General features: G+C 37.1%; 1 protein-coding gene across 3 annotated transcripts in view; it reads right to left on the bottom strand.

Moving 5' to 3' along the window:
• LOC149610035 (protein O-linked-mannose beta-1,2-N-acetylglucosaminyltransferase 1-like) overlaps positions 1-23,586 on the bottom strand; it is a 73,090-nt gene that overhangs the window by 11,081 nt on the left and 38,423 nt on the right. For all 3 annotated transcript variants that reach the window (XM_089859872.1, XM_089859873.1, XM_089859874.1), the window contains one exon: positions 2,027-2,403. In XM_089859872.1, the coding sequence (XP_089715998.1) occupies positions 2,027-2,212 (186 nt within the window). In that variant the 5' untranslated portion in view covers positions 2,213-2,403. The remainder of the gene's footprint in view (positions 1-2,026; positions 2,404-23,586) is intronic.

Here is a 23,586-nt window from a genome sequence, read left to right as displayed (position 1 = left end):
TACCGCCTTCCAACTCTATTCCGCGTATCTCAATGGGGTCTTCGGACTAACTTAGAAGATGGAGAAGAGAATATACTGAACGTTCATAGCTTTTCCCCCGTAGTATCCCTGGGAATAAGGAAGGGCTTCCTAGAGTTTCGCTATGGTTTCCTTCCATTGTTTGAATGGACAGTTTTTCGTTTAGCGCCAGGGAGAGAGAGACGTTAGCCAGGATCGGTGAACAATAGAAATCCGCGAGACATTCTGTGTCAAACCGATGTCGGTAGTATTAAGGGATGATATCAACCAGGGCCACCCTGGCTGGCTAACATCTTAGCCGCGAAGATTGGATTAGGACCATTTCGTCCCTGTCCCGCCACCCACCCCCGCTCCCCAGCACCCTTTTCCTGGTACCGGAGAAAAAATAACTAATATAGCGTCCGCTTCGGATAACTTTCTTTACCGGTTTATCTTTCTATCTATTATGTTTACGTTTGTCTTCAATTTTTTTCTTCGTTCGTTCGTTCGCTCGCTCGCGCTATCTTTTCCCTTTTTATTGGAGCCAGAAGCTCATTTAGGTGACGTAAAAGTTATACGTCAGACATACTGGTTTTATTTTGCTACATAATACCATAGGTTTATAAGATACGTTCCATAAGTATGACACAATCTTTACTTCGTAATGCAAGAGACTTACCGAGACCCAGTTCGAGAACTACAAGCGAAAATCTTCCTATTTATTTATTTAATCTTCCTTTGACAGCACCTCACAAACTTATGAAACATATCTTATGAACTTACGCATTTACGTATATGACAATCACAGCAACCAAATAAATAAATAAAAATGCCCTGATGGTAGACTTTTGACCCTTGGGAGGGAGTAGCACGAGAACAATAGAGTTAAAGGAAACACAATAATGTTTTTAATTTTATAGAAGAAAACATAAATAATAATAGGGTTATGTTTGCAATTAGAACCCGCATATTGTTGTAGAATTATTTTTAATTTGGAACTAGTTTAGATTTCTAGCCAAAAAGAGACCCGGTTGCCTATGCATACTTATTTGATAACTTCATCACCCGAAGCATTTACTGAATCCAGTTTGAAAAAGAAATACAAGGCGTGAAAAATGACAATAAGATTGAAAATGTAATGAACATTCTTAACTGTTTGAATGATTACATCGCTTAATGAACATCTGTATGTCCTGGTTCGGCACTCGCTTTGAGGTTTGCCGTCATAGATGGAAGAGGTTGTCTTTATGACACGGTCGGGGACAATCTTTTCTATATATAATCCCCCGTAATTACGGATAATGTTTACCTCCGGGAGGTTTCCAAGGTTTGTAATTTTTATTTTGTCGTCATTTTTCTTTGCCTTTAGGTTATAACTTTTTCTTTTTTTAAAGGAGGAAGATTAATACGAAGAGTATCATGTAGCATGCATGCACGGCCCCGTCGTACGTTCGCGTGACACGAATATCATTGATAAAGGAAGATTGCTTTCAATAGATGCTATACGTACAAATTCATCCTACCCTCCTTATATGTACCTTCGTTTTCCCTAGAGGTCAATTCGATTCAAAAGAGATCATGCCATGATGACTTATATTACAAAGATGAAAAGCCAGCTAACATACGCGTGAAATGTTACGTCGATAACGGTCCAGACGAACCATATTTGACATTGCGTGGAATGCGAGGTCTTTCACGATCGTACATACAAACATGGATAAATTTCAGGATCTATTTATTAAACATTCAGTTCATGGTTTCTATTCAAAGTTTTAGCATGCAATGTTATAGACAGAAACCGAGAGAACGCGCTTCTGTTGTAAAGGGATTAAGTGTAACATTTAAAATAGCTAACCCTAATGAAGGGCTCCCATCAAAATCTCAATAATAAATGGCTTTTCACGATGAAAATAGGGACCAAATTTCAAGCGCTTCATTCGTAACTAGTAAACACTTTTGGTATTTCTCAATTAAAAACTCGTATTTGCGCACTTGGACTATACTGCATGCGGAAAATTAACATTCTTACCTGGAACACCCTGGACCAGAGACGTCCCTGTAGAAGTGGGTGCCTCATGTGAGGGCTGCTTCGAAAGAATCCAACTTCGGTAACTAAAGGTGATTTCCGAACGACGGCAGAGGGTGATCGGATCCTCTTTGGGAAGAAGAAAGGAACGGCTCGAGGACTGGACTTCCACGAGTCTACGGCCACCATCTGTCAGGGGACAGAGTCGAGCGCAAAGGGGACCCGAGGGACAGCCGGCCGGACGCCTCTGATAATACCGGACTCGTCATCGACACGAACTAGTCGGCCGTCATATCATCCTTTGAAAAAACAACAACACGAGCTTCACGGCGCAACGTCCGAAATCAAATGTCTCGGAGAAGAAAAACCTCTGAAAAATACTAAAAAGAGAAAAAAAGGAGGTCAAAAAATAAGTTTTAAGAGAAAGTGGGCAGAATCTCGGTTAAAACAATGTATGAACTAATTTCGCGCCTTCGTAATTAATACATTTTTCCCCTTTTAAATAAACTTTAATTTACTAACGCGGAAAGATTCGTATTATAAACGTATATACAAACACTTCTTTTTCGCCAGCCAAGTCTTTGTTCCTCTTAAAACTGAAGAGATTTAATTTTATTTTTAATTTCATTATTTACCTTCAAGGAAGTTTTGATTAAGCGAGAGTGGTAAAGCACCCAACGCTTTTATAGGGGAGGTTCAACGAGGGCGTCTTTAAACTTAAAACAAACGCGACTTACACAAGAAAAAGAAGTGTGAATCAGCGCGAGCCAGAGGCGAGGAGAACTGGTATAAGGGGAGCAAAAACTTTTCTTCTAATTGGAACAACTAGAGCGATGGTTTATCTCAAAACTTTTTGTATATTTATAATATCCCCCCCCCCCTTTTTCTTTTAAGCTGCTGCCCCCGCAACTATACAATGTCATCAACAACTTTAAAAATAATAAAATATAAATGAAATTAAAAGTGTGTGGGTATTTTTTGTTGAATTTTGTTGTTTTATTTACATATAAGGTGATTAATAAAATTCAAAAATATATAAATTAAATTTAGAATTTACGTGGAAAGTCTGATATAACTTATTTTTAAAATTACTGATTTTTATAAAGAAAACTATTTTATATTTTCTTTACCATAATTCTGTTTGAAGTTTAAGTGAAATAAAACTATATGTATTTTAACTTTGTTACTATGTATTTCTAAAATCAAAAATTTAATAATTTTTAAAGTTATTCAGAAAACATCTATGCGAAATTTTCCTATTGAAAATCCCTGACTTTTAGAGGTTATCCCTGACCAATCTTTGTTAAAATTTCTGACAATTTTTAGTGTCAACGTATTGTTTACTAAAAAAATAAAATGAATCCCTAAATTTTTACGAAAACTTCAAATCTTTTACCTTTCCCCCCATTTAAAAAAATCTCTGATTTTTACCAGGTCCCTCCAGGTTCTGTACAAACCCTTAAAAGCCTAATTTAAAAAAAAGAAAGCTTTCTAAAATAATATATATAAATATAAATTTTAATAAAATATAGCAGCTAAACAAAAAAAAGTAAATATATAAAAACATATTATTTACGACGTCATAAACCAGGCTAATGCTAAGTTGATATTTATATTATCGGGGGAAAAATCGATGGCTTAAAAGTATCTAGTGAGAGTATAGAAACCATATAGCTCTTGAAAGGAGTTTGGAGAAATTATCTTGGCGAAACATGCCCGCTCAGATTCGCCCTAAAGTTGATATTATTTGAAAAGAAAGGAAATATTTTGCTGAAATAGTGTAAAACGTCTTTTACCAGAGAAAGGCGCGGACTACGAGCTAGGCAAAAGCTCTCTATATATACGATCGTCGCGCCAAAACTATAATCTCTTCCGGCGGGATTAAATATCTTTTCAAGAACGGATTAAAGCCAAACTCCCTCAGATCCACTCTCATACTCTCTCTCTCAATACGTAACTTTTCCTAAGGCTTCCAGGCCCTGTAAGGCTCTCTCTCTGCGTGGCTAGCGCTGTTCAGACTGTTCTTTACAAAATAGCAGAGACGCCAGGGTCTTAGACTAGCTATAGAACCGATAGAAATAAAATTCTAAAAGTACGTAAGGACTAAGCCTAAATCTTATAATAGATAACGTATTTTGTAACTAAAACTCAACTAGCTTTATACAAGATTGAAAAGAATTTTAGGCATGGACAGAGATTACCCAAGTAGGTTTGGGCGGCTATATTGCCAACTAAAAGCCTCGGAGCCGCGGTATAAAGTCTCTAAACGCTTAGGTAACTTTATACAGTTTGTTTATTAAAGCTAAAACAAGCTAAAAGTCCTCCCAAGGGACCGCGATTTTATTACACAATTTAAAACCTATGTCGCTAAATTTCCTTTTTCGTTTAAAGGATAAGTATCAACGAATACTATTTAAAAATGTAAAATTTACACCAAAAATAGTTTTAAATACTGTATTACGTCAGGGTCGAATCATGGTATTGATGGCAACATTGATCATAAACTTGACTTGGCTTGATCACGATTTAAAGAAAATTAAACACTTCGTAATGTTGAACTCATGAACAGAGTAATTTCAGTGTTTACTGGGCATGCGCCGCTTGAATCAAGAAGAAATTTCTCGCTATAGTTTAATAGTTTTACTGTCGAATTATACCAAGGTTTTCTTCACGGTACTAACCCTTTCAAAAACAAAAATATTAAGATTAAAATCATTCCCATTTTTCCCCTTAACGGAATTAACGTATAGTTTTAAACATAAAATCTCTCTCTATCTCTATTTTCCCCAAAGCCAACTATAACTAAAGAGTATTGTCATGGCGCTTTAGAACCCTATTTTACTACCAAAATCTACCGTTACCTTTGGAAAGAATAAAATTTTTATTGCTATCCTAAACCAAACCCGCGCGTGGCTTTTCCCATTTTGAAAGGCAAATAATGCCTCCAAATAAACCCGCCTTTCTGAAAAGTTAAGAGGGGAAGTCTAACCGGAGACTTAACCGATCCACTTTGGAGTAACTAACTGATAGAGTTGTTAAAGAGCTCAAAAAACACCAAGAGATTGCGAAGTTTGTTGTCCAGACTAAAACAATTCCTTACAACCAATTCTAACACTTTATAACAAGGAATTTTCATAGAGTTCTTCGGTTTTCCACTCCACGTCCCATCAAAAATCTGTAGAGTTTAAACTAAAAAGCTATAATGAAAGAAAAGCCAACCCAGAGGATCGAGCCATAGGTGGTATCTTTAAAAATAAACACCTTTTTCTACCCCTTTACGCAATCTCAAATGAAATCAGAAAGAAATCCTTAAAAAAACGACAAAATCCAAATTTAAACATAAAAATCAACTCAAATTATTCAATACCTACTTTTTGCAAAAGAGCAAAACACAGCGCATTTCCTGTAAAACCCCAAACAATTCGAAAACAAGTACTCTATAAATGCTCATGCAATATCTTCTGATCTGAAAGCATCTTTTGTTATCAGTTAAGTAATGACCGAGTCTAAGAACAAAGGGCACAGTTTCTCAGTTACTCATTCACTTAAAATTAACTACGGGGGACATTTTATCTATACTCGCGTCTTTAGCAACTTCCTACGTTGGCAGAATTCGCGCTACAAGTCAGTAAACCTTCTTAAACATAATACCTCCAAGTTTAGAAGTTAAAAATCAGGCAACGATACACAAAGGATTCGACGACGAGAGAGAGTGGTATACACTTCTCTCTCTTCATAACCGTAGCCTAAAGTCAGTTTAAAAGGGAGAGTATATACCGGCAGCCTTAAGGAAAATACATACTACTACTATAAGTCAGGCAGTCACTGGAGAAACGACCGGAAGTAACCGTGGCGGAAACCGGAAGTTTCCTAGTCTGGTGATCTACCTGGTCCCTGAGAAGAGAGAGAGAGAGAGAGAGAGAGAGAGAGAGAGAGAGAGAGAGAGAGGAGAGAGAGAGAAGAGCGAGATTTCTAGCTCGGGGATGATATCCGTTCTTTCCGTAGCCGGTCGGGTATTGCTGTTATACTTTTTACTTTGGGATAAAGAAAAATAAAAGGAACATTTTATACTCAATAGACAAGAGAAGAAAAAGTAAAGCCTAGAAAGGAAGAAAAAAAATTCCAGACGCGTCACATTATTTTCTCAACCCGACATAATTTCCTGAGGAAAAAAGCCTCTAGTAGGTATATAAAAACTTCAACAAGTTATACGGATGAAAGTACGAAAAAAAAAAAACTAAGAAAATAGGGAGATAAATAATAAAGGAGCCGACTTTTAAAAGGATGAGTTCCATCAAGTGAAAACTGAGAGTGGAAATAATTTTTTCAATTATTCGTTCTTGAGTATTATTCTGGGATTAATTAAAGAGTAATTTCACGACTTTGATGATAATGATGATGATGATGATGATTTAACTGGTCATAAAAAATAAAACGAATAGTTGCTACAGTCGTCATGTGCTAATGTCTTATAACGCAAGAGTATATCAGCTAAATTTGGGATTAGAATCTGCGAGAGAGGTTGTTATGTAGAATATATTGGTAGAGAGCTTGGTATACCGAAAACTGGACAAGCTTCATGCAGTTTCCTCAACTATTCTTCTAAACCGAGGCCACCAATCCTCATCATTACTTCAATTTCTCACGATAGAGGCGCTGAAATTTGTCTAAAATTTGAAATCGAATTTCAATGCGACTTCAAACGACTTTAAGTACCCAATATGTGGGTGGAAAAGGTAATGGATCTCGGCCACGAACCAGTTCAATTCACGTGCAAGCCCATCCGTTATTAATAAAAAAAACTGTCCCGACTACGGTTGTTAGATGATGATATAAAAATAATAAAGTTTATTTAACGAAAATAAAAGTTGCAAAATACTTCACGGCTTAGCAGCCTCGAGGTACGAACGCGTGATGAGAAGGCGCGAAATGTTAACTTTTTAAAGAGTTATTTGAGTAAAGAAAGAATATTTCTTTGAAGAAGATTCCTTTCCTTATTAATCAAAAGCAAAACAAAATCATCCAAGAAAAAACTTGGCCCGAAGCGGTTTATAAAAACTGCAGCCTCTAAGAATCCCAACGCCATGCAGCGTCCCACTAAGAACTTTGTCGCTCATTTTATCCTATATATACGCGAAGCCCCCCCAAAAAAGAGAGAAGGCCTGCCGGATATCCGTTATCTATAAACGTCGAAGATGATTGGTGGAGTTTTATAAAAGTCCCTCCTATTTCCGCCAATAGGGTAGCTCGCTCCGAGGCCTTCTTCGCGCCGCTAAGATTTATAAAAGACTCACGGCTCAATTTGTATCGTATTTGGGGAGGAAGTTCTCGGTCATAATTCGTACGGGCTAGAGACTTACGATTACAGAGATATTCAGCTCGCGCAAGAACTCAGACAATATTGAATGATAGTCTGTCCTATAAGGTCCAATAGCTGGCCAAGCAGTCTACCTACCAAAAGAAGCTACCACAACTTACCAAGAATAGTTCCTGAAAACCAAAAAAGTACTTCTTAAAAGTTTGCTTTCCTCGTGCAAGTCCGCAAAATTTCACTGCATGGTCTCCCAATTTCTATATCAAGGATGAACTCGGTTAAATATTCATTGGCAAAGGGTTTAAATTCATGCCTACATATAAAACGTCAATTTTATAAAATGCTCTAGGCTACGGGGCTGGGATTTATCAGAAGCTCCGACCCATAGGTGCCCGGGGCCCATGAGCAGGGGGCCTGTATGGAGTACACTATACGTAACGGTAAGAGAGAGTGGCTTCGAAAACCATGCAGCTAAAACGCTAACGCGGCGATATCTATAACGCAATTGGCGTCCCAAGAATCCACGCTTTTGGAATAGGCAATTTTGATGCAAACCTGGTTCAATATTCGCCCTACCTTTCCACAGAATGTTCATTTTAACACGAGGATCTTTCTCTACAAAGGCGTAGGCAACAAGAACATAATCATCGTTGAATAAGTCCGTACGAGAAACTTCAACGAAATATATAACACCCTTTAAACCTTCTCCAGAGTTTTTTGATACCGCAATACCGACAAAACTTTACGCGAAAGTAATGGCATCCCGTGTTATTTTCCCACAGGCTTTTAATACAGTTTAAGGCTAAGAACTGCCAACGCGCGAAATATTTTTCCTTACAACTTTGGTGGGTGTTTTTCAGAAATACCGCGTTATATATATCTTTTCGCTTGCCAGAATAGAGAATAATAAGAAAAGGAGATTTTTTTTCTTACTCTTCTTATTTTTGGTTTTTTTTTTAAAAAAAAAACCTTCTTGAAATAAAAGGGACCTAAATTTTGTAAAGGGAATAGGTCCGATAAAAAATATATGAAAGAATGGCGCATGGATAAGGAATTTGGTAGGGGTTTTTTATCGCGAGGAAATGTGGGTGCCAAAAGGGAAGAAATAAAGAGTTGAACTAGACACATAATTCATACAACGCTCTCGTATAAATCCGCAATAACCTTCACAAAGTTCAGTTAAATTTTAGTCTTGGGAACAAAAAGTTTTTACTGAATGTGTGTAAGAGAGAAAGTCAAATGCGGAACTCGTGCATGATTTTGCTATGTAATATCTTTCCAACGTCAAAAAACCGTAAATAAATATTTATTGATTTAACTAATCCATTAAAAATTTAAATATTTGGCTGCGTTACTGAAAACATTTAAACCGGTGCCCTATTTCTGTTAAAAAAAAAAGCAAACAAACCAAATTGAGAGGCTTTCAAGCAATCTGGTAAAGATTTACTAAGAGAAATAGTCCTATACAAGGCGTATATTTTGACTTTTAAAACAAACACAAACCTTCCCCCTTCCCTTCCCGCTATAGCGTTCCTCGTAAAATACGAAAAACCTCCTATGAATCGATCCAATGTTTTTAAAATAGCAGCTAAAGAAAGTTTGGAAAACCATTTTTACACGAAAGCTTTTTGGCCTATAGCTGGAAATGGCGCCAAAACACGCGGAGTCTCTCTTTCTTAATTGGTCCATGGCATGCAAATTTGTCGACGAAAATCTCCTGGCGGCCATTCGCAACTCGGTTTGGCGCGTAAAAATAAAAGTAACTTAAGCCTAATAACTCAATTATATACTGAAAGTTTCCGTATTCGGTTTATAGAAGAATTTAAGGCTTAGGAAAAGTAAATAAAAAGCTAAAATACTTACTACTCGAGAATTCAGAGTATTCGGAATATTTAAATAACATTAATTAAAACTTTAAATTAGTTCGGGGTGTATTAAGATGCCAGTTTGTTAGATATAAATCAAAATGTCTAGAAACGTTTCGCGCCAAGGCGAACGATTTTAAACCTTTTCAAGAAGTCGGACATTTGCCAAGATACAGAGTCAGAGTCAGAATCCCGACGTTTCATTCGCTCTTATTTCAATGGTATTTCCAATCTTCCTTATTTTTCGTGTTCGTACCAAGGAAGATGAAGCGAGGAAAGTTTGGTGAAACGTTACAACTTCGGTTGCCCCAAAAAGGGCCGTCGTAATTTTCTGACACATCAAGTGAGGCAGACTACACAAGCTCTGGTGTTTCGCGAAGAGAGCGAGACTTGAGCAAACTTCCCTCATTTGATCTTCCTCGTTTGTAGTATCAGAAAAGGCACAAAAAAATGAGATACTGCCACAAAACGTTTCAAGTTCACCTTGTTGGAACACTCTATAATTCGGATTAACAGTTAAATATTTCACTTCCCACGTCAAGGATAACTTTGAACAGTGACCATCACCTCGTTGGAATTAACAGTTGCCAAATAGAAATTAACATTAAAACCGCAGTTACAAACACGATCATAAACTACAGATTCCCAGAGCAGAATTTAGCATCATTTTACACGGTGACAGTATGAGGAGATGGAAAAATAAAAATATGTTTTCCGGCCCATGCAGGGGAGGCGGTGAAATAGGGTTTAGGTTATAGAGTGGACGCGCTATGGGACAAGGATGTTAATTTATAGAGTATCTTCTGGCCGGCCGGCTCTTCTCTTCTCCGGATGAAGGAGGATGTGACGCGCGGCGGGAAGAGATGGGGCGGAGGGTGAGGAGTTGTCACAAGATGGAAAGGAAGAGGCTGAATCAAAACGTACCGTAACACTCCTCTCTCTCTCTCTCTCCGTCGCAGTCTCGTATATTACAAAAAATGCCACACTCGCGTCGTGAAAGGCGACATTCTTACGTAAAGAGGACTTGGAGCGTACATGGGGAATGGAAGATAAATAAAATTTTGGTGAAATGAGTCCCTTTTAGAGAGTGGATATTCGCTACTCGTATTTTGACATGAGTTGAAAGTGAGAAGAACATATACTTTCCTAATACTTTCCTACCAGTAGGAGGTTTTTGAAAATTTGCAATCTTAAACATCTAATTCTTGAATTATTTGCAATCTTAAACATCTAGTTCCTGAATTATTTTTCATGTATGAAAGCGCTCAAAATCTTAAAACGCTTTCATCATGGACAAATAACAAGAATGGCGTAACGGCCTTCTGATATACCTCTATCCTAGCTTCCATCGATAGTGATTCAAGATTGCCTTACCCTCAAATCCGATTTTTGGTCGTTCCCATCATGGCGCGCGGAACTAATTCTATCTAGTTCTAAATTGACCTGACCAGTGGTCATTCACTCCATATTCTTCAATGTACTTCATCTCCAACTGAGCCTTAATCCTCCTTGGCCCCGAGAGAAGACGGACGGTTATAGTATAGGGAAAGGCGGGACAAGCTATATGCTTTTAAAAGAGCCCGGGGGCCTCTAGCTCGCACCCGGCCCGACTTCTAAGCCGGGGATTAAACGCGTGTCAAAGCCGAGTATAGCGAGTACCTTTACTTAAACGCGTGTTGAAAATGGGTCGTTCTCTTTTCCGAAGCCCGGTAAATACATCGCTCTCCGCGAGAACCCCCCATCCCCACCCCAATGCACCACGAAGTCACTTAGGTGAGCCTGCTAGTGCTAGAGAGAGGCTTAATCTATAAAACAGTCGGCTAAAACGGCTTAGAAAGCTTGACACCCCCCTCCGCTTGCCAGTCTTCTTTTACTGGCTTTTTGTTTAGTTTGTGGTAATAAAAGAGGGAAGGTTTAGGAATCATTCTCATTGTTTGCACTCGCCAGCTTTTATTTCTCTCTCTCCCATTCTTTTGTTTCATTTCTACACTCGGCCATACTTCGGGTATTATGCACGCTTTGATTCGGATAGTTTAACAAGGGTCTCTAGTCCAAAGTCATTAGAAAAACCCACAAATCGACCATAGCCTAAGTTCTGTTTACAACGCGATACGGAAATTTATGCCTGAAATAAAAGGACAAACTAAGCCTTAATTGGTTCACGTTCTTACCTTACAAAATATTCCTAATACTTGGTTGGTATTAAACGCCATTTGCATGTATTAGAAGTTTGCGCTAAACGCCAATTGCCTGCAATAATAATAAAGGCTTTATTTTGGAAATATTCTTTCAGACGACTCTATACTAGGAAGTCCTATAAAATTTATTTAAAATAATTATTTCCTACTCTATCTTGCCAACTGAAAGGCGTAAGGCGTTCCAATCTTTTAGCATCCACAAGTAATTAAAAAGATTAAGTACAGTTGACAAACATTATCTCAACACAATTATACAATTCATATTTCTTCACGAATCTCTAGAGAGAGAGAAGCCTACTTCCAGGGTTTTGGCTTATAACGCATTTTCCATAGCGCCTGTAGAACTGTTTCAACCGCTACACACTAGTGTTTAATAAAAAGCTAACATTTAGGGGCTAGTTTTATTTTATACTGCATGCCATTAGTAAATTATTGTTAAGGATAATAACTTGGCCTAAATACGATATAATTCGAAGCAAATAGGGGCTAAGAAAATTTCCTCGATTCGACATTAAATCAATGTCCAATTTTACAACTACAGGGAAAAATGTTAAAATTAAATGACAGACATAGAGAACTTACGAAACTTCGACCTTAATAAATCGTATTGAATCTTCTTTTGAACGCCGGGACTAACGATGTTAAAAGCGATTTTGGTTTTCACAAAATAAAAAAGAGAGAAAGATTTACGTTGGTAATTCCTTAAAGTCACGATATATTCAAGCCATTCAAAAGGAATATTATAAAAAAAACTAAATGTACTCTGAACAAAAAAAAAAAAAAAAAGAAGAATATTATGGGCTTTTTGCTCAGTATTACAAGGTTATTTATTCCACATTCTTCGTCATGTTTTTATAGCCGAGAAATTTCCCAAGCGTTGACGCAATATAGTAGACTCTATTATAAAAACGGCGGACAGTTAGCGTTATGCCTAACGAAAAATGAGATCATAATGATCATTATACGTCGAAATTGTCGGTGGAAATCCGGATAGACAAAAATCGAGGAGGGGAAATGGCTTGTCACGGACATGTACCTATGTCCATCCTATTCTAACCCATTCTCTTTCTAATTTTTATAGTTTTATTCTTTTATGTCTACGGAGGATATAGCCGGACAAAATTCAAATTACCTCCTATCGTGCACTCTAATTATTTTATATTAATGTGGGTTTGATGATACGAAAGATTTTGCTATTTCGAAAAATTTACTTTTTAACTAAAAATAAACAAAATTCATCATAAGAATAGTCTTAGGTGAAACTACTGTTCAGTAAGTTCCGATTTGATTACAGAGAGCTAGTCTGGGTAATAAGAATATTTTTTAACTAGTCTCTTGGGACCCCCCCTAGTATACAAAATAATAAACTGGTCCTTGGACTTATCCCCTCTTAGTTTTCCTACAGATTTGCAATTAATAAAATGGTAGTGGAATATTTCTAAATTTCATAGACGAGACATCACGGTTCTTCATAAATTAATTTAAATAATATATCGCCCATCCATTGCAGTCAAACTAGTTTCTCTTGTGCCCTAAAGCTACATAAATACAAATTTTTCCAAGTGTCTAGGAGCATGATGATCCCACCTTATACAGTAACTCATTAATTTTTTGAACACGTGCGCGAAGCTTATATATAAGCCGATATATTTTCCCCCTTTAGAGAATAAACACGAAAAGGAAAGCGAGGAAAGTCAAATAAGTCAACGGCACGATGGCCTAGCGCTAGCTCGCTTCATTAGAGATACATTAAGCCGTGATAATAACCCTGAATTATTAAAAATACAGATTTAACCGCCGAAAAAAAGACACTGTCTTCATTATAAAGGTTTGAAATTAAAAAATATACAAAAATTGGCTCAAGGCCCAGACCGCCCTATTGGACCCAAAACATAAGTTTTTGTCCCTTATGAGAGAGGTGGTGATGAGGTGATAGGGGGTTTAGTTTTAATATACGATAAAATATTACAAATTTTTGATAAAACTGAAGGATTATTATTTAAAATAATCATGAGTAGATTATAGATGATTCTTAGTATTTTTCAAAAAAAAATAGGAGTATAATTTTATTTAACACTGTATTTTAAAGGACAGTGAGATCAGTGTAGAAAAGATACAAGTTCCTCATATTTAACCAACAGTATTAAACCATGATAACGAGTACAAGTTAGGTCTGGATTAATATTTAAGGCAAGTATTCATGGTTTTGATTAGATTATGACTAAGGTCAGGGTTCGAATTCAAAACATCTGCCGCCCCCCCCCCCAAAAGTGAAAACAAAAAATAGATAAAGAGGATTAGTTAAGATTTTCATTATTATATATTTAAGGTAGCTAACGGTCTTGTCGTATGGGAAACTAAACTCTTCAAAAAATTATTAAGGCGAAAACAAGCGAGCGTTTTCGTTCCAAAAACCATGACCTTCTTCTCAGATTACCTGAAGGAATAAAAATCGAACTTCTATCCCGATCAAACTTGACACTGAAGGGAAAAACAGAACGCGGGTATACATACCCCCTCCTAATGCTTACTCGAGCGCTATTAAAAATGAAAATCCATTAGCTACCAAAATAAAGGCGCAATTGCAACGACATAAAGGGAAACTGTACTGCGTGGCAAGGTGAATTCGTATCACCATTGTGTAAAGATTAAAGTTTGAGACGTGCACGGGTGGTTACTTTAGGGAGCTCGCGACGCTATGGCCATGACGATGTCGATACAAGCTCCTCCCACATTTTTAAGTATCATCGTGGCACTAAAACAATTCCCCGTATGACCTCTATAATTTCCTATGGTTTTTAAAAATATACTATTAGACACATTTCTTTAAATTACAGTCTTTACCTTTTAAATTACATAGAATTTTACTAGAGGGTTTTATTTTTTGCGGTTAACGTTTATAATAATGTTTTAGGAACATTTTATTAAAACAGAAAAAAAAAATGGAGCAAGATTGAATTCATTTCAGTTTTGTAAAGGTAAGGTGAAACCTCCAATTTTATACTTGAACCTTGAAGGAGAGAGGGATAGAGCAGAAACCTCCATGGATAATGTCGTAGGGCACTGAAAATCTTTTTATATATTTGATCACGAGGAAAGATTTTGATGTGAAAAAATCTATAGCTGTCATTTTATCCGCCCTATAAAGTTAAACCTAACTACTCCAATTTCGTGCAGTGTTAAAATCTCTCCAAGATCAAATCGCAACGGGGAAGCTCGCGCGTTCATGTAAATCACGTAAACAGGATTTAACTGACGCGTTAAAAATTTGAAATAACAATTTTAACCGCGGTGATTACCCCATTAGCCGACTTCCGAAGCCATATACATTTTTTGGCAAAAATTACCATAATCACGCCAACCTTAAAAATTGAAATATTTTTAAGAATTCTGAACCGTACCGAATTTAAGAATCAGGTCTTTGATCGGCATTCAAGGCCAGTAAGAAAACTTTTCATCCGCACGAAAAAGGCCCAGCTATACAAGGTGTTTCTGATAAGTTTGCCAAGGAATGTTCTTTGGGAGATATTGAGTCGAAAATGTTTTATGACATTTGTCGTCCGGGCCACTGTTTTCGGGTTATCAAAATGGTGGCCAGATATGTAACAAACATTATTTAGGGAATAACATCCGAACATTTCAAGCGATTTCACTAATATTTATGGCTTTGACCACGTGAACAAAAACCTTAAACGGGCAACGCAAGGTTCAATTATCTTAACCTTTAAATCTGAAGAAACCTTGTTCAATATTCATTGTAGATTAAAAGTAACTCGCGATTTAAAATAATATACCTCTACAAGCTAGCGCAAACATTATATTAAAATAAGAGACCAAAAAAAAAAAATAAAAATAAAGCTTAATTCGAAACTTTCGTGAAAGAAAATCCAGTTAAGAAAAAAATGGGGGAAAAGCAGTTAACGGTATTATAAAGGATTACGAAAATTGGCCCAGAGGAAAGAGAGGAGTGAAAATTAAGGAAAGAATAAAAAAAGGAAGTAAAAGTGATAGTGGAAGATTTGGGATATGAACAGAAAAAAAAGAAGACGAAGACTTAGTTCCCTAATGAGGCGAAGCGATACACGCGGGGGAAGGGGCACGACGACGAGATGTCGCAACCTGCATCGCCAGTGATAAGCCGAGATCCCCATAGGGACATACCACATACTTAAATATAACTTTGCCTAGACTATTTTCTCGCTTAAAACAAAGTGTATCACAGTATTCTTATACAAGCCAAGGTCCCAAATGCACACATTTTTACAACACTTTTCTCCTAACATTTAAAAAAAAACTAAATATTCCTCCTAACTCGATTTTATAATCTTTGAAACTTGTTATTAAATATCCTCGGTTTTAAAGTTTAAAGGGTGTTTCTGATATGTCTTCTATAAATTGAACATAAGTTCATAAGATATGTCTTACGAGTTTATCACTGGTTACAAACTGAGAGCTTGTCATGAAGTGAGTGACGTAGGTCATAGATTCGAGGTAAAGCGACGCCTGGTGAGGCGCTGTCAAAGGCTAAGTAGAGACTAAATAGTAAGATGAACTGCAAAACTGTGTGTAGTCGGATCTCGAACAGCTCTCAGTAAGTATCTAGCATTACGAAGCGCAGGAAGTGTCATACTTATGGAACATATCTTATAAACTTATGATTGATAGGTGTGTTGATTGTCCCCTAAGACCAGGAAATAGAATAATTTGACTAATTCTCAAGGCTGTATTCCGGCAGCAATTAGGGACTAAAATAACCAAATTACCAAAACCTCTTTAAAGATTTAGGCTTAAAATTGTCAAAATAGCTAAATCGGATTTACGAGTATAGCCCTAAGAGCTTTCAAAAGACTAAAAGTTACAAGACTTAATTCTACGCCTTACCGAGGTCTTCCAAATTATAAATTGAAGGACCATTCTAACCGATAAATACGGTATAGGGGATTAGAAACACGATTAAAAAAATATCTTGGGACTCTTAATAAGCGCTATATGTTGAAAACTGCAAAGGCACGTATAGCTGCAACGCCGCGGTGGGGTTATGATACGTCAAAATGCATGTGTGTGTATCGCGTTTTAATTTTATTAATATCCAAGGTGGCGACTTAATTACTAAAAGAGGTGTTAAAGGGGTTGAAAATAGTGCAGGCAAGGACAGAGAGGAATTAGGAAGGGAGGCGAAATTGAGCTAGCGCGTCTAAACGGAATTAAATTCGACCAAGCGTAAGATTCGTTTAACCGATTCGCAGTTTATTAAATTAAAACAAATTCGCTTATATAATAGGCCTGAGAGAAGCTCTCTCCTTCCAGCTCTAAAAGGATGATCCCATTTTTGCATAATAAGAATGCTTGAAAGTCTCCACAGAGTATTGAATTCAATTCAATTCTTTTCATAATGACATTTAAATTTTTTAAAAGCGAATAAATAACCCTTTTACTTTGTTTACAACGGACCCTAACCAGAAGTGATCTATCTCTAAGGTACATCACGACACAATTTTGTTGATTAAGTCCTATTATGAAGTCGTAGCTCTAAAGGTCAATAAAGCTTGGACCTCAGCCAAATGACCATAGAACGTTAAAGAGGTAAGTTGTCAACTACACCCATGTCAAATATTCATTGGAAAACGGTATAAACTCAGCTATTCGGCCCCTTAAGGTCCGCCATTCACGATAACCCTATGGCGTCTCATCAAGGTGACTATATACTGACTTCATGACGCGTGCTACGTGTAGAACGGCAATTTCCATTTTAGTCTATAGCAGCGAGTAACGATTTTAAAAGCCGTGCAAGGCAAGGCGTGCTGCATACATACATGGCGGGCTTGGAAACATCAACACCACCACCATTTTCCTACATAATCATCATTAATATTTTGGGCGGGAGCAAATCCCCTATGCAGTCCCTACTACGTGTGAACAAAAATCTTCCGAAGCGTGCCCGTTTTGTTATTTTGTTTAGGGCTATAGGGGTCAGAGCTCTCGTAAGGTGCGAGAGACACCACCCTTAAGTTCGAAGGGAAGCCACATAATCGAATTAAAACTGACTCTATCTAATTTAAAATAGGCTTAATAGGAGAAGAGCCTCTTCTGCGAGTTTACAATGAATTGCGGTATTAGTTCAAGTTCTTTTAGTCACTCGTGTACCACACTAAATTAAAACACGCCTAATTAAATTGAAACTATTCCGGAATATGTATTTCGTCTTCCCTTTGAAGCTCATATCGTAATTCAGTCAAACGGCTAAGCCGTTATTAACAACAAACTCATTAAAGAGAATCATCATCTTCATCCCTTCTATTATCCTCCTCATTTAAAACTAAAATTCCCAGTATTGCGAAAAAGGTAAAAATCTAAAAAAGAATAATAATAGTTTCGCAATTCAAAAAGGTTTTACTTTTATGATAATTGTACAATTTCAACCATTTTAATAAATGGACCACAAATAGAAAATGGAAAAACCAGTCAAACTATTTTAATGGGACGGCAATTTTAATATGCAATTGCAATAAGAATTATATTTAATTAGAATCACACCCTATTCAACATCATAAAAGCGCGATAAAAATTAATATTTAAATAACTGAGGAGTAAATAGCGTGTATCTTTGTAAATTTAAAATTTTACGCAATTTTTTCTGTCCATTTCGGGTTTTCTTTTTCTCAAATGATTCGCAAGACCATCTATGACCAGCAAGAGGAGATGATTAAAGTTAACGAGTATTTTCTACATTAGTTATCTACTCCTTTAGACTCTTTTAGCCACGTTCGATTAGGCCTAAACGTCGCTCGTGAAACACCTGAAGGGTTTATGAAATAGACGAACTTTATCTAAGCCTAACGAATCCCAGGGGAAAGCTTAAAATTATACGAGTGAAGAATTAGGCTTAACTAATCTCTATGGATGAAGCAATTAGGGAAGAAGTCCTTTTAAAATGAGTACGGAAATTAAGCAAAACATAAGTATCATCAAGTTTCAGATTTCTGCGTGATGAGGCATTCTAGAGGTCACGTTTAAAATGATTCTGGCTATAAAGCTAACTCCCTTTCACTTCTTCCGAACTTCCGACTCCATCCTGTATCTCTTCCCAGCGTCTCTCCAGCGACTTAATGACCCAACTCGACCAGCGCGGGAGTTTTCTCTTTCATATACTGAGAGAATCCGGGAGAACGCTCAGGCGTTAATACGCCAAAAGCGCTAGAAAATAAGAAGCCCTGTGTAACCATATACCGAACAGACAGACGGAAGTGGAGAAAAGGTCGACTATTGAAATAATAAAAGGCAGAAAAGGGAAACGGGCGGAGTAAAGTAACTCCGCGATGTCGTGCTGAAGAGGGAGTACAGTTTTGAGCGCTCAGAAGTTGATACGTTAAAGTGAAACATTCAGTGAATGAATTCCACTGAATGGGGAAAAGACGGCGATAAAGACATCAGTGTCATGAAGTCTCGCGTGTTTTTCTTAACGTCGTTGGCAAAGAACACTGATTTCACAGTCCGAGGTATTTTCTTTGGAAACAGGAAGACAGAACAAACGGATCAGAATTATTGGCATCAGCTTGAGAGAGGGTTTGAAAAATCATCCCTGATCACTTGTTTAAAATCTTATCGAGGAGTTTCAATCAAACAAGGAAATAAACAAAACCACAGGTAGGCTTTCCGCTTTGAGCCACTCCCGGCAACCGTTGCTCTTTTTTTAACTAAACAGCTTGAGTGATAACATAAATTTATTCATTATTGTCTTGGCAGCGAGAGTTTTACTTCGATTAATGGTCTTCTATTGTTTTATATAAACCCGCTTAGGTGTAAGAATGTATTAACTTACGTCTGAGAGATTCAAAGATGAGAGAACGAGAAAGTCATTTAGGGAGAGCATCTTGGGTCAACAGACGCGAAAGGGTCACATTTTGAGTAAAGACGAAAAGCACCTTGGCTGCTGGCTACGTACATACAACAGGGAACGTCAAAAAGGAACGCCTTGTCTGCCGGGTACTACAGACAAAAACGTTCAGTCTCCCAACACCACTTTTATCTACATTATTTCTCGAGAACAAGGGCGATTATTTCGACGTGGTGGAATAATAGTACGCGCTATAAAACACAACACAAAAGGTTAAGACCGGAAAGGTTGCGGCTGTTGAACTTGAGAAGGAGAGCTAGTGCACGCGGATATAAGAAAACCAAAATTTCGAGATTCTCCAAAAACCTCTTATCAAATTATTTATCGTTAAAGCTAATGTACGTTCCCCTTAAAAGTAAAAAGAACAAAAGAAACATGATATCGTTCGTCTTATTAATTGCATATATTAGGCCTAACCCTTTTTAAGATAAGTTTCGCATAAACATGGCCCCCCTTTCATGAGAGCAAACGCAAGAGCAGGTAGGCACCAAAACATTGTACATGCATTTTTTTTCGAGATGGAAATTTGCAAAATAAGTTTTCTCATTAGTTTTGCTTTTTTTTTTGGAGATGCCGAATATAATTAACCACGCCTGCTCTATCGGTAACTGTAATTTAAGCCATCTTTCGTAGAGAGGTACTTGGGCGTTTTTCAACATTTCCTCGGTAGATTTTAATGAATAGTTGAGAAAACATTTTCAGAAACTGTTTTATGAAGATGCAAGTGATTCGATCATAATTTCTCCAACCAAAATCAAGCCCGTGAAGTAAAACTTCGGATATTGTCTACTTGTATGATTTGATTTATTTGTTTTAGTGTATACTGTCAGTTTGCGGAAAAAGAGATAATCAAATATTTGTATTTGTAAGAAAGGAAAAACTGTTAACGTCTTTCTTCAAACTTAATATAAAGAGGAGTAAACATCACATGAAAAAAAGGGTGCAGATTTTCCATTTTGTCGTCTCATTTCCAGCCAGGTCCCGTTATATAATATATGGCAGACACGAAGTTGGTACTCAGCTACTTTTTTATGTTTATTTATTTAGTTTGTATGAAATCCGAGGTGCAAAAGAGCTTAGTCCATGCACCAAGCATACTTCAGGAGAGCCTTACATCTTTCTTCTCGAGAAAGAGTTTTAGGTAACGAACCGTATTCAAGCCATAGACGTAAGAAACATTCTGATACGAGAAGAAAGGACGTGAAAAAGGACCGCAAACACAACAGAAAAACAAACAAATTAAAACTCTGAAAAAGGATGCTTTAAGCTATGAAGTAGTGGATAGAATTTCAAGGAGTCACCTGCCCCGAACAGTCTCCCCCGTTGAAAAGAAAACTTTTGTTTACTCGCTGGATAAAAAAACACACATACGATGAAGGGGTATGTATATACACGCATACTGCTCTCGCAACCAAGAAAGAATTCCACTATCAGAGCACAAACAAATCCACAAAAACAAGAAAGAAAGAAAACAATCTCGAAAGGTACATCTAACTTCCTCCCAGAAACAAGTAGTTTCAACTTAAGGATAGATAACAAGGTAACAATACTAGGCCTGGCTTTTAAAGGGAATTTTGGGTATCTGTTAACCAAGACAAAGTTATGCACTTCAAAACTGATACGAATCAAAGTACTTTAAAGGGTATACGTCATAAATGCAGATAGTATATAGCAAGAGGACTAGAAGGTTAACCGTGAGGAATTAAGAGCCTTCAAGCTTCCGGTAATATAGTTAGTGTTTTTTTCCTACTGATTTCTGCTAGTTAACTATTTAAAGATGCATCGTATTTAAACCAAGAAAGACATAAACAGGACGAATAGATCTCTAAAACTGGAAAGTGACTTAGAAGGGCAATTGTCTATTCCTCTTTTAAATAAGTTAAAAGAAATAAAACCCAAGGATGACCTCAAGAAAAAACTTAGCGCCAAAGATGTGAAAGGGCAAAGGTTTTAATGGCAATAAAGGAACCTTTGGAGAACGCACTATATATGTGGTTGGTTCAAAATGCATTACACTGAACCAGGCTGTTGTAAAAAAGGCACAAATGTCATGTTGAACAGTTGTAAAGCTGAGAGATTTAAGCTATCGTTTACCGCTTTCTTTGTGATTGTAAACGTATGATTTTCAATTGAACGATTCCAGTTAATTTTTAAAAATTTTTCAAGTGCAGGATGATGAATCATGATATCAAAATTCCTGTAAGACAGACACAAAGTCGATTTCTTGAAACCCCGGACACGCTATCACAAAATCGCGTAACCTAATCCAAAAACCCTATGAAAAGGCGGAATTTCTCAATATTTCCCTCGATATATGGAGTAAAGGAGGTGAATAGGGAATGGGTTTAAATTATATATGATGTCAAGGGAATATTCTGCAAAATGCGGGAAACGGTAAAAAGTTTTATTTATTATTTTTCCCTTACGAGTATCGCAAACCACCGCAGTTTCTAAACTGAAAAGTTCGGTAATGCACCGCAGAAAATAAAATAGTATGCACTTAACACACTAATGAAGAAATTTAACTAGAATAAAGGTACATTCAAACTCGACCGAAAACACGACGGAAACAAGGCCGAAAACGTTTTACGCGCCGAATTCGGTCGTATTCTAAGTTAAGCCGGGTTCTCAGCCAATGAAATTAATCGGACTAACGACGTCATAACTTTCAAGAGCTCATGTTATGATTAATATTAGGTGTAACAAGTAGTTGATCAACTAGGGCTTTTTTGGAAACAATGACTCCAAAAAAGATGTAGTTTGAGTTTGTGTCATAGATATCAAAATTCTGTCGTAATGTGAACGGTCTACCGCTGGAGGCCAGAGTTAAGTTCAAATTTCTCTAACCATACTGTCTAACTCTAATTTCCATTCATTACAACAAATATGGTGCAGAAATAGCTGTGAAGGGAGATCAGAGATGCAATGTAATTGGCGCGAAAGACTAACTATAGTTCATTAGGGAATATAAACATCCGTTGATATTAGTTGTAGGCATAATTTGCAATTTCCGCTTTCTTCCAATTATAACACTAGAAGGAAGCTCCCGCCTAGATCTTCCACAAGTCCCAACCAAGGACGAGTTATGGAGAAATTTCTGCTAACATATCGCGTACGTGGCTAAATGTACTTTTCTTATTCCCCACTTAATATTATACTCTTCCAGATACGGCTTTACTAATTCGAAAAACAGCATGGAACTAACCAAACCAAAATAACTATAACCAAAACATCGGTTTATCCATGTTCCATAACATATACACATATTCCTGCATAATCAAAATAAATATTACTACCCAATTAAAGGATTTTAAATTATGCAACCTCATAAAGCACACTCATCTAAATTAAATTAGTGCTTTACGCGTTATTGTTTTGCCCAATCTGAATTTTCTGCAGTCTTTAATTCGTCTACTCAAGGACCAGTATCCAAATCCAAAGGAGTCGACACCTAGATTTCAAATAACAAGCCTGACAACTTTGTCTTCGGTATACTATTATAATGACAAATAAAGGCTGAAGTTTAACGCGTACAAGTTAGTATCCGGGGCAATTCCTCTGACATACGGGACAAATTAGGGCAAGCAAGGTTTAACCACGTCCATGCTAGGGAATCTCGAACAATTTCCTAATTGACTTTGGACATAAATTCGGCATTATAGTTGAGTTTACGTCATTCAAGGTCTATAAATACGAGAGACATTTGTAAATAACACCGCTTAACACTCACCTTGTTCTTATTGCCTTAACTTGTAAACAAAACGCAATGAAAATGTTAAATACTCTAACAGGGAATTAGGCATACCAAAAACCAGAAAAAAATCATCCTACAATTCGACTGAAACTGATTATAATTCTTTAATCCATTTTATTTGAAATTATCGAGATCTCTGCGCATCAGGTAAGTAAGACAGCCGTCGTAAGACGCTAAGCCTAACTCTAATTATCAAAGGATAGATTCTAACTAGTAAAAAAAAAAGATTGATAAGAGAGGTGTCACGTTATACGGGAAGAACAAGAAGTAGAAGTGAGCAGCCTACACTATCATAATCAGCAGCGGGTGTCCTTTGACCTGAAGTGATGGTGGTGGGCTTTTATCTTGTTTAAGCTAATAACATTAAAGAGCGACTCTCGTAAAACGACGTCGACTCCAGCCTGCACCACCACTGTTCCTCAATGAATATGATTAGAAGAGAGAGATAATGAGGGGGAGTAAAGGGTGATAAGAACCCTTAAGAGGCAGACCGCAGCGAGCGTGAAGAGCAACTTTATCAGCACGAGGTGGCTCACTC

This window comes from Phalangium opilio, unplaced genomic scaffold, assembly GCF_054372755.1.
Source record: "Phalangium opilio isolate 3A_F unplaced genomic scaffold, DU_Popi_V2 ptg000344l_1, whole genome shotgun sequence".
Taxonomy (NCBI): domain Eukaryota; kingdom Metazoa; phylum Arthropoda; class Arachnida; order Opiliones; family Phalangiidae; genus Phalangium; species Phalangium opilio.
The sequence above is the reverse complement of the archived record's forward strand: the minus strand, read 5'-3'. Positions and strand labels throughout refer to the sequence as shown.